The sequence below is a fragment of the Geotrypetes seraphini genome, chromosome 1, assembly GCF_902459505.1.
Source record: "Geotrypetes seraphini chromosome 1, aGeoSer1.1, whole genome shotgun sequence".
Taxonomy (NCBI): domain Eukaryota; kingdom Metazoa; phylum Chordata; class Amphibia; order Gymnophiona; family Dermophiidae; genus Geotrypetes; species Geotrypetes seraphini.
In genome coordinates this window covers 427,285,001-427,297,023 of record NC_047084.1, presented here as the reverse complement: position 1 = coordinate 427,297,023, position 12,023 = coordinate 427,285,001, and the positions used below count along the sequence as shown (strand labels likewise).

General features: G+C 45.0%; 1 protein-coding gene across 1 annotated transcript in view; it reads left to right on the top strand.

The window, feature by feature from the left end:
- SNAPC3 (small nuclear RNA activating complex polypeptide 3) overlaps positions 1 to 12,023 on the top strand; it is a 107,454-nt gene that overhangs the window by 62,337 nt on the left and 33,094 nt on the right. Inside the window, exon 6 of the mRNA XM_033919136.1 lies at positions 10,201 to 10,283. Coding sequence (XP_033775027.1) covers positions 10,201 to 10,283 — 83 coding nt within the window. The remainder of the gene's footprint in view (positions 1 to 10,200; positions 10,284 to 12,023) is intronic.

Below are 12,023 nucleotides of genomic sequence, written 5' to 3'. Positions count from 1 at the left end.
CACTGGGCCTCTTCTCCCTTGAAAAGAGGAGACTGAGAGGGGACATGATCGAAACATTCAAAATACTGAAGGGAATAGACTTAACAGATAAAGACAGGTTGTTCACCCTCTCCAAAGTTGGGAGAACGAGAGGGCACTCTCTAAAATTGAAAGGGGATAGATTCCGTACAAACTTAAGGACGTTCTTCTTCACCCAGAGAGTGGTAGAAAACTTGAACGCTCTTCCAGAGTCTGTTATAGGGAAAAACACCCTCCAGGGATTCAAAACAAAGTTGGACAAGTTCATGCTAAACTGGAATGTACACAGGTGAGGCTGGACTCATTTAGAGCACTGGTCTTTGACCTGGGGGCCACCGCGTGAGCGGACTGCTGGGCACGATGGACCACTAGTCTGACCCAGCAGCGCCAATTCTTATGTTCTTAAGATTGGAGACCCTTTCTGGATCTCACACACATCAACAAGACCCTAAAGGTTCCACAATTTCACATGGAAACCATGCAGTCAGTCATTGCAGTGGAGGCTCCTGGGGAATTTCTAGCTTCCCTAGACTTGACGGAAGCCTACTTGTACATTCCCATATTTCCCATATTTCTGGAACACAGGAGATTCCATATGCTGGAGAGACAACATCAGTTCTTGGCGCTCCCCTTTGGTTTGACAACAGCTCCCCTCACTTTGGTGATGGTGGTGGAAGTAGCACATCTCCACAGGGCAGGATTACAAGTGCATCCATATCTGGATAACTGGCTGATCAGAGATCTGTTGTTATTGGAAGGGGAACAAGCAGTGGCTCGAATGGTCCAGGTCTTGCAGAAGGCCAGATCTATCTTCAGAGGCATGCAGAGAGAAGCTTTGCACTCAGATAACAGACATGATGGCCAAGACAGCTCCATTTGTGTGGCACTACCTCCAAGTACTAGACTCCATGGCAGTCACTATAGATGTGATCCCTTGGGCAAAGGCTCTCTAGAATGAATTGCTGTCTCAGTGGTCCCCGCAAATGGACTCCTTCAAATGACTCTCCCTTGGACTCTGGAATCCTGCTGCAATGTGAGTTGGTGTCTCCATCTACAGTCGTTATTACAGGGCATGCCCCTCAGAATAACTTCGTAGGTGATTCTGACAATGGATACCGGATTGTTCGGCTTGGGAGACCATTACAACAGATGCCCAGTCCAGGGCAATGGTCAGCCTCCTAGAGAAAGTAGTCCGTCAACAGACTGGAACTTTCGGCCATTTGATTGTCATTAACAGAAGCTGGAGAAGAGTCTGGAAGGACAGGTAGTCTGATTCTTCTCAGCAGGAGGCACTGAGAGTGTACAACTGAGCCTGGAAGCCCACTTATTGTTCCAGTGGACAGAGAGCTACAGCTAAAGGCGATCTCCACGGTGCATGTAGTGGGAGTGGGCAATGTCCAGACCAATTACTTCAGCAGGCAGACCTTATCTGCAGCAGCGTTTCAGTCCATCGTTCTTCAGTCGTGTTGGCCAACTTTCGATCTGAGGCCTATAGCAAGGAATAAGAAGGCGGACTGCTTCTTCAGTTGAAGATCCAAGCCCAGAGGTGAAGGCTTGGATGCCCTAGCCCAGCTGTGGCAAAAGAACGAGCTCTTGTACTTGTTTCATCCATGGCCCGTAATAGGATGGATACTTCACAGAATAGTAAACCACCCAGAGAGAGTGGTTCTCATAGCTCCAGATTGGCCATGCAGTCTGTGGTACATGGACCTAGTGCATCTTCAGAGGAACAAAGGTCTCTGACTGCAAGTACAGCCCAATTCTCTGTCTCAGGGCCCAATGATCATTGAAGATCCGGATTGCTTTGGTGTTGAGCACATGGCATTAAAGCACAAAGGATATTCTAAGGTAGTCATTGTTACTCTCCTCAGGGCCAAGAAGCCTACGACAGTCTCTGCTTATGCTAAGGCTTGGGAGACATTTCAGTACTGGTGCACGAAAGAGAAGGTGGAACTTTTTAGTGCTCCGATCACTATGGTGCTAACTTTCTTCCAAGCAGGTCTCGTCAAAGGTCTCACAGTGGTGTCACTCAGGGTCCAAGTGACAGCCCACGTTGGTTTCAGAGCCCGTAGACACAAAGCTTCCCTGGCTTCTCATCAGACATAGCCAGATTCTTAATGGGGACACTAAGGCTCATACCACCAGTAAGACAACCATTTCCATTGTGGAACCTTAACATGGTTTTGCATGGCCTCAATTAGGCTCCATATGAGCCTATTCAAAAGGCATCCTTTTTGGATTTTACCGTCAACTCCAAAGTCTTGGAGTTGCAGGCCCTGTCGTGTAGGGAGCCCTTGCTCAAGATAAAGGAGGCAGGAGTTTCCTTATGCAAGGTCTGGTCCTTATTGCCAAAGATCATTTAGGTGTTTCATGTAAATCAAGAAGTAAGATTACCAGTGTTCCAGACTGGATTCTGAGGATGTGAGAAGAGTTCTCCTACATTATCTAGAGGTCACCAATGAGTTCTGTCAGACCATCTATTTGTGCTCATCAGTCAGGCTAGATGGCCATCTCATCATCATATATTGCCTGTGGCAAGCAAGCAAGCACTGGTCTCCCTGAAAGCACATTCCAGTTTATCTAAACCATCTAAGTCTGAGTGTCTTTTTTCCCTTTCACTGATATGTTCACCCAGTTCTTTACCTCCAAGATAAAGCTGATATTGTGTTGAATCCTTCCCAACGAATTGTGCTAACAACTCCCAGTTTGAACTGGGTTGTATTTACTATACCATCAATAGACAACTTTTGTAAACTGCTTTTTTACAAATATATACCACATACTGTAAGCTGACCCTATCCTTTCTCATTGGTACAAAACATTCAGCCTTGATTTACTTTCCTCATTTCATCATCTCCTAAAGGAAGATGAAATACCTGACTTGTTAAAGGAGATAATTCATCCTGTTCTGTTCTTTAAAAAAACCCAAAACAACATGCAGATTCCACTGTCCCTGCTAATTACCATCCCATTCTAATTTGCCCTTCCTTGCCAAAGTAATAGAGATTATTTTTGTTCGGCTTCAAGATCACTTGGAATCTATTCTCGTTTTCTATCCACGACAATCAGATTTCCAGGTCTGATATAGTACCAAAACTGTTCTAATAGCCATGATAAGTGAAATTTATGGTAAACTAGATGGTTTTATAGCATTGGTAGTCTCATTAGATCTCTACTGCTTTTGACATAATTGACCATTCTCTTCTATTCTATAGACTTTCACCTGTCAGAATAAGAACTTCTTTATGTTTGTATGGAATCTATTCCCTTTTAACTTTAGAGAGGCCATTTAAGGTTAGTGTCTGTAGGCAACCAACTAGATTCTAAACCTCACACACTATTTTGTGGTGTACCACAGGGATCTATCCTTCTTCCCATTTTATTTAATCATTTTCTTAGCCCTTTAGCTCTCCTGGTGCAAGAATTGGAATCAGTGACTATGACTATGCTGACAATCTTCTTCATTTTACCACCACAAGTAATCCTGATATTGGTCCTCTGCAAAAATGTCTCATTCATTGCACACTGGTTACAGCAACAACAATTGATACTAATCCAGAAAAAAGCTGCTACTTGTTGGCTAGTAGGTCATATAACTTTTGTTTATATTAGTGGCATATCAAAAAACCTGAAACTCCCCCTAATATTTCAGTTATTCTTTTTGATATACCATTACTTCCGGTTGCTAAATTTAAATATCTTGGTGTTTTGGATGGATTCAAACTTTACCTTTTCTCACCAAATTTTGTCCATTGTTCATACATATTTAGACTTCAGTTAACTTCACATGTTGATAAACATGTTCATAACCTCCCACATTAACTATTGAAACATAGTCTATACTCTGGAATAAAGAAAGTAGAGAGACATAACCACATATCTCCATTATTAAACTTCATTGGCTGCCCATTAAATGCCAGTACAATTTAAAATTAAAGCACAAACCACCAGTATCCCAGACTACCTGGCTTTAACAGTCTTTTACACCCATCACACTCCCTCTGATCCATTACTGAACACATGTTGTCCAATCCAAAAAAAAGCCTGTTGGGAATCCACATGAAAACATGCTTTTTATTTTACAGCCCTTAGGGCAGAAACATCATATCAATAATTTTAAAATTAAACTTAAACCCCATCTTTTCAGTCTGTTTAACCCCAAGCAATGATATCCTTTCATAGGAATTAAGTGGCATTAATTTGTACAGAAATTGAGGCATTAGAAGAACTTGACTGTTAAATTAATGATGAAAGGTTGGACTATCTTTTGGCTGTTGACTCTCTCCTATTTGTTCTCTGGTGTTCCTTTTCTGTTTTGTTTTTTTTGTATCTTTACTGTACTTCGCCTTGACTCACTTTAGTGAAAAAGGCAAATTCAGCAAATTTTAATAAAGGATAGGCTGACTGAGTGGCTCTATGTCCATTATCTGCATTACCACGCTGAAGGTGTCTGTTTTCATTCCCAGGTCAGCTGAGACTGGGAATGAAAAGATTGGGGTGTTCCAGAAACAGTATTCATAGCCTATGGTGAGTTAAGGTCATGACCAGCCCCCAGCGTGATACTTAGTGGGTAGGACTCGGGGCCCAGTGGTTTGGACTCGGAGCCCAGGATCATAGGTTTCTGATGCATGGTCTCTGGCTTAGAGTTGTCTCTACAATGTAGTTCTACCTTTACTTATTTTATTTTAATTATAAGTTTTATTTTAGTTTTATATGTGAACCGCATAGATGTATTTCCATTGCGCTATGTAAAGTGTTAAATACACTTGGAAACTTGGAATCTGAAGCTAAAGAAAATAAATCTTCTAGTTGATAGTGAATGAAAGCTCCTGGTGCCAAATAGCAGACCTTATGCCAATTTTGCTGGAAGCCAAAAAGAGCAGGAGAAAACTGTTGGATAAAAAAATTTGAAATGAAAATACAAAAGCTCTTTCCTGCAGCATGCTAAATGTGTAAGTCCTCTGCACAGATAGAGCCAGTGAAAATAGCTCCAAACTGCTTTAGTACCATCTTTGGTAGTGCATGTGTGGTAATGCTGAAACTGAAAAGCCATCATGAAGTCAACCACATAACTATATGGATATTAGCTGAATGTCACTGATGTCCATATAGTTACCATCAATCACCTCATTATATGTATATTCAATGCCACCAGTTCTCCATGTAGCGATACTGAAAGCATATATTTTTTAAAATATGGTAGTCGGGGTTTAAAATAGGTGACCAGAATGGTTGAATATAGACTTGTAATTTTATATTATGCATTCAGTTGGACTGCTGGGGAAATCTACATACAATCACTATAATTCTGGTGTTGTGATGATTTTTTAAAGTTGCTTTCCACTGCTGCTGAGAGCTGAATGTGTATAGTGCATTTTTTTTTTCTAATTTATGCAAGCATTTCCACTCTTTAGAAAATGCTTTCTTTAGTGTCCTTTCAGACAGGCACAGAAATGGATGGGTTTACGCTCCTCTGCCAGCAGGTGGAGACTGAGATACTAACTTTTGGTTACAGTACAAGTGGGCTGTGCAATCTCTCTTACAATAGGTCTTTTCTCAGTTTCCAGCAGGTAGAGTGGTAGGATTGTGCAGTCTGTACTGAATTTTGTTTTGGGCCGGTTGGATCTGGTTAGGGAACTTTTCTGGTTCCTTTTGCTGTCCGGATAGAACTTGGGGGACCCTCTTGGGGGTCCCATTGACCTCGGGGGTGACAAAATCGAAAGGGTTGAGTCCCTCCCCCCATATCCCTCACCTCCCTAGGTTTTCTGTGTTTAGAGGAGCCTCAATTGTACGTCGTGCCACCTATACCGGCACTGACTACAATTTAGAGTGCTATATGAGGTTTGCTCTAACTTGAGACAATTGGTGAGAATTAAAAAAAAAAGAAATAAGAAATAAATGGAGCATAAAATGGTCCTGAGGCTGCCATTTTTGTACAGCATTGTTGTACGTGGGGTTTTGTCACATTCAGTGGCTGACTGGTCCTTCGTGGATCAGGAAGTTCTTAAGATTGAGCTGGGGGGCTTTTTTCTGTCTGAAGCCATGTATGATCTGTTAGGGGCCTATGTCCAGTCCATGGCTCTAGGTGTGACAGCCCGCCATACCCTGTGGCTTCGGGGTTAGTCGCGACATCTAAGGCTAAGTTAAGTCAGTTTCCCTTTTGGGGCTCTTTTCTCTTTGGGGGGAAGTTGGATCAGCTGGTTCAGGCCGTGAGTGTCTCTAATGTGCCTCAGTAAAGTAAAAAAAAAACCCAAAACAAACCATAAACTAAACACTCGAGCACCAAACTTGCCTGATTCTACGTGATGGTTCTGTTTAGGGATGTTTGAGTAGATTTCGTAGGTACCGCCTTGGCCGGGGTACAACCTTTTTTTCTTTCCAGAGGACATTTCTTTCAATGCATACATTGTGGTCCTTCCCATAGTTCCAGGCAGAGTCCAGTTGCAGGAGTTTTGCCAGGGATGAGCCGAGCTCACAATGGATCAGTGGGTTCTGAAGGTGTTTTAGGATGGTTATGCTCTGGAGTTTATTTTTTCATGTCCTTTCCCAGATCATTTCCTCTCCTCTCCTCTCTTTTTCAGGCAACTTGGAAGAAAGGGGCTTTTTGGAAGACACTGCTCAGGTTGCTGGACCTCAAAGCAGTAGTCCCAGTGCCTCCTCAGGACATTCGCACCGACAGGTACTCCATTTGCTTTGTGATGCCCAAGAATGAGGGGTCTTTTTGGCCCATTTTGGATCTCAAAGGTGTCAACAGAGCTCTCTGGGTTCTGTTTTTTCGTATGGAAATCCTGATATCTGTAATTCTGGCAGTCCAGCCTGGGGAATTTCTGACTTCTCTTGACCTGATGGAGGCCTATCTGCATGTTCTCATTTGGGCCTCTCATCAATGATTCCTTCGCTTTGCGATTTTGGGATAGCATTCTTAGTTTTGTGCACTTCCCTTTGATCTAGCTATGGTGCCTCACACCTTCTCCAAGATTATGGTTGTGGTGGCATCTGCTTTGCGCAAGGAGGGCATTCTGGTGCACCTCTATCTGGATGATTGGTTGATTTGAGCAAAGTTGTTACAGGAGAGTTTCTGGGTTTTGGCTCGAGTTGTGGAGTTGGAGTATCTTGGCATGCTTTTTGCCACCAGCTTGGGGAAAAGCCAGGGTGTGCAAATTGCAGATGCAGATTCGCTCCCTGGGTTGCCAATGTCCACTGGTGCAAGACTTTCTGCAGGTCTCGGGGTCCATGGTGGCCTCCTTGGCGGTGGTCCGGTGGGCTCAGGCTCACATGCATCCTCTTCAATATGCACTTCTTCGGCAGTGGTTGCCACAGATTCACGATCTGGACTCTCTGGTCCTGTTCAAGGGATTAGTTTGGCGCAGCCTACATTGGTGGCTCCAATATTCCAATCTGGTTCAGGGAATGAGTCTCAATCAGCCGCAGTGGACAGTGATTCTCACAGACACCAGTCTCCTTGGTTGGGGAGTTCAATGTCTTGGTCGCTCAGCTCTGGGCAGCTGGGCACCGGTTGAGGTGTCCTGATTGATCAGTGTTCTGGAGACCAGAGTCATTCGGCTAGCGTTGGTGGAATTCCAGTCCTTGCAGGAGGGCAAGTCAGTTCAAGTTCTCTCAGACAATGCCACAGTGGTGGCCTATGTCAGTTGGGCACCCAGAGTCATCTGGTGGCACTGGAGTCCTTTCTGCTCATGGAATGGGTGGATGCTCATCTTCGGAATATCTCAGCTTCCCACATTGCTGGCGTGGACAACGTCCAGTCAGATTTTCTAAGTCATCTTTTTCTGGATCCCTCCGAGTGGCATCATGGGCTGGAAGCCTTCAAGTGCATTGTTCAAGCTTGGGGTCAGCCGATTATGGACTTCAAGGCCATGAATGTCAACGCCAAAGCACCAAGGTTCTTCAGTCAGCACAGGGATTACCATGCCAAGGGACTGGATGCTCTGATGCAAACTTGGCCGTCAGACAGCCTTTTGTATGTCTTTCCTCCATGGTCTCTGGGTGGCAGAGTTCTTCCGATTGCCTGGCACATGGACTGCGTGATCCTAGTGGCTCCATGTGGATCTGGTTCATCTGCTAGTGGAGGATCCTCTCCCGCTGCCCCTCTCGCCCAATCTTCTATCTAATGGTCCCATTCTAATGTTCACTCTGGGTCCCTTTTGTCTTATGGCTTAACTCTTGAAAGGGCTTACCTGAGGAAGAAGGGATATTCAGATAAGGTGATCTCTACTCTCTTAGGGTCTCGGAGAATTTCCATCTCTCGGGCTTATGTCCGTGTTTGGTGTCATTTTGAGGACGGGTATTCTGTACATGGCGTGGTTCCTCTTCAAGCTATTTTGTCTCACTTTCTGGAGTAGGATGGCCTGGAGCAGGGCCTTGCCAGGTATTCCCTTCGGGTGCAGATTGCTGCTTTGTCTTCCTTTCGTGGTCTCTTGTGCGGTAAGCATTTGGCCTCTTTTCCAGATGTGATTCGGTTCTTGAGAGCTGCAAACTTGCTGCGGCCGCCAGTGCAACTGTTGGTTCCTGCCTGGGATCTCATTTTAGTTCTCTCTATGCTCGTTCATCCTCCATTTGAGCCTCTTGGCACCTGTACATTTAAGGACATTACTCTTGCATTGCCAGAGGTTGTGGTAAGAGCAGATAGCATAGCTGGTTTTAAGAAAGGTTTGGACAATTTCCTGGAAGAAAAGTCCATAGTCTGTTATTGAGAAAGACATGGGGGAAGCCACTGCTTGCCCTGGATCGGTAGCATGGAATATTGCTACTCCTTGGATTTTGGCCAGGTACTAGTGACCTGGATTGGCCACTGTGAGAACAGGCTACTGGGCTTGATGGACCATTGGTCTGACCAAGTAAGGCTATTCTTATGTTCTTAAGGCAGTTTTATTGGTGACCATTACTTCCGTGAGGCGCATTTCAGAACGGCAGGCCTTTTTATATAGGCCTCCCTTCCTGGAGTTCTCTAGGGAGCAGGTTGTGCTACAGCCAGTTCCCTCCTTTCTGCTGAAGGTGGTTTTGCTGTTTCATGTCAACCAGTCCATGGTTCTCCTGGTCTTGGGTAGCCGGGAGGGCTTTTTGGAACAGAGGCAGTTGCGCAAGTTGGATGGACCCTATGTCAGTTTTCTTGGTGACCATTACTTCCGTGAGGCGCATTTCAGAACGGATGCAGGAGTTCCATAAGTCAGATTGTCGTTTTGTTCTCTTAGTGGGCCCTCTTAAGGGAGACAGTGCTTCCAAGGCTACCATTGAGCGTTGGATCAAGGAGGCCATCGCTTCGGCGTACCTTCTCCAAAAGAAGCCTGTTCCTGAATTTCTCAAGGCTCATTCCACTCAGGGTCAAGCAGCTTCTTGGGCTAATTCTTCTCTTGTGCCTCCGGTGGATATCTGTAAAGCTGCAGTTTGGTCTTCTCTCAATTCTTTTGTTTGACACTACCGTGTGGACGTTTAGGCGCATTAGGAAGCGTTCGGTGAGTGTGTGCATGTGGCGGCCCTTCGGGGGTCCCACCCATGATGGGTACTGCTTTGGTACGTCCCATCCATTTCTGTGCAGATATGGAGGGAAGAAGAAATTAGGTCTTTACATGTTAATTTTCTTTCTTTTAGTGCTTCCATACCAGCACAGACCCTGCCCGGTCATTTTATTTGGTATTTTTGCGAAGGATACAGGTTTTTCTGCAGATTTTAGTTGTTGCTGTTTGTTTGGGGAGTTGAAAGAGCAGAGGCATTTGGTTCGGCTGGCGAACTGTGGGGTGTTCTGAAAGGTTCTTGTTCTAATCCGTATCTGATTTTGGACTATTCCTTGGTTTTCCCCATGTGAGTGTGGAGTTATATGTTCTTGTTCAGCCTAGTTGATTTCTGCTTTGCTATTCATAAAGACTGATTGTAAGAGAGACTGCACAGCCCACTTGTACTATAGCCAAAAGTTACTGTCTCATTCTCCACCTGTTGGCAGAGGAGCGTAAACCCATTCGTTTCTGTGCCGGTCTGGAGGGACTAAAAGAAAGAAAAGTAACAGATAAGGACCTAATTTCTCCTCATCTAACTGGCTGATTGTCCTAGACCTACTGCTTCCAGCAGATGGAAGGACAGAAAGACAAATTAGCTATGACAGTCATTTTCTTTGTGAATGTAGCTTTGGACTTTTGTGTGTGATGTTTTCTGCACTCCTCTTCTCTTCAGGATCTCTACAAGTCGGCTTTCTTTTACCTGGAAGACACATTTTACAATGATATGAGATACCCAGAATGCAGAGACCTAAGCAGGTATAGTAAACATTTGGAAACAGATTTCCCTTTGGAACAGAATAATTCTGGAGTCTTCCCTCTTGTCCACCTTTAAGATCTGTTTAATAGCTGCAAAGGGAAGGAAAGTGCTATGGATGCATTTGATGAGGAGGGCTGAAATAAATTGTTTAGTGACTTGTTTTCTCAAAGGAAAACAAACAACAGATACGTTGAATTAGAGAATGACATGGGGACTGTTTCCCATGGCTAACCCGCAGGAACGGGGGGAAAAATCGGCCCTTTGCTGCGGGGACGGGAACAAGGCTTTTCACTGCCCTGTGGAGCGGTAAATGGCTTTGTCCTCCGCAATGGATCTGCCATAAGTTGCCTCCCTTCCTACTCCTCCCAGCCAGCAGCCCCCCTTCATGATTGTGGGTCCAGCAGTCCCCATCCTCCCTTTTTTCATCACTGTAGATCGTTCTGTAACCTGAGTCAAGCTCTATTTGTATAGAGATGACATGGTCTATAAATTTAAAGTTTAGTTTAATCCAACAGCCCCTCTGCCTTGTATCCTTCCTCGCTCGCTCCTGATCTCGGGTCAAAGCCAGCAAAAAAACCCAAAACTGTGACTGCCCTGGTCGGCCCCTTTGCGCCTCCTGGGGGTGGGCCTATCAGCCTTTTAGAAGCTTCGTGGAAGAAGAGGCAACATCGCACACAGGGCTGTTCCAGGAAGTTACATTGGAAAAAGGTCCTGGAGCAGCCCTGCCTGCAATGTTGCCTTTTTTTCTATGAAGCTTCTAAGAGGCTGGTAGTCCCACCCTGGGAGGCACAAAGGGGCCGACCCAGGGGAGTTGCAGTTTTTTTAGTTTTTTTGTTTTGCCAGATTAAACCCATGATCGGGAGGAGGGGGGGGACTGCTACTGCACCCTTGAAGGGGGGAGGGAGTTGCTTGGACTGGCTGGAGCTGAAGGAAAGGGAAACAGTTGCTGGATCTGGTCTGGGGATTTATGGGAATGGAAAGATGTACTGGGCTCATGTGGTGAGTGGAGCTGGAGGGAAGGGAGAGGTGCCAGACCCACACCTGGGCGCTGAAGGGAGGGGCTTGAAGTGTTGGACCCATGTGAGGGAGGCTAGAGGGAAGGGAGAGAGGTGCAGGACTTGCAGGGAGGAAGAAAGAGAGAGAAGAGAAGGGAAAGAGAAAAGCTTGAACCAAGGGGATGAAGGAAGAGTGAGTGAAATATTGAACATTGAACATAACAGGAGGGAGGAAAAAGGGTGTGAGAGACACATTGGTGTAAGGGAGTAAGAGAGGGAGTAGCTGGTCACAGGGAGATATACAAAAAGAGGGGAGTTGATGGGCATGGATTGGAGCATAGGAACAGGAACAAAAAGGGGAATTTCTGCATGGGGGTGATATATGGACACAGTAGATGGCTAGACATGGAGAATAAGAACACAGAAGGAAGATGCTGGACAGGGGTGGTATAGGAATATAGTGGAGTGATACTGTACACAGGGGGAGGGGATCTTAGAATGGTGAGATGATGAAGGTAGGGAGATGGGCACAGGGGAAATACTAGAAAGGGACTTATAGGAGACATAAGAAAAGGGAGATGCTGAACATGGGGAACAATACATACATAGAGATAGAAGATGGATGCTGAGCATGGAGAAAAAATGTCCAATGGTTATGAAAACCTGGCAAGTGAGTTAAGAAAAGACAAAAGAAACCAGTGCCTGAGACCAACATGATTTGAAAAATAAAATGACAAGACAACA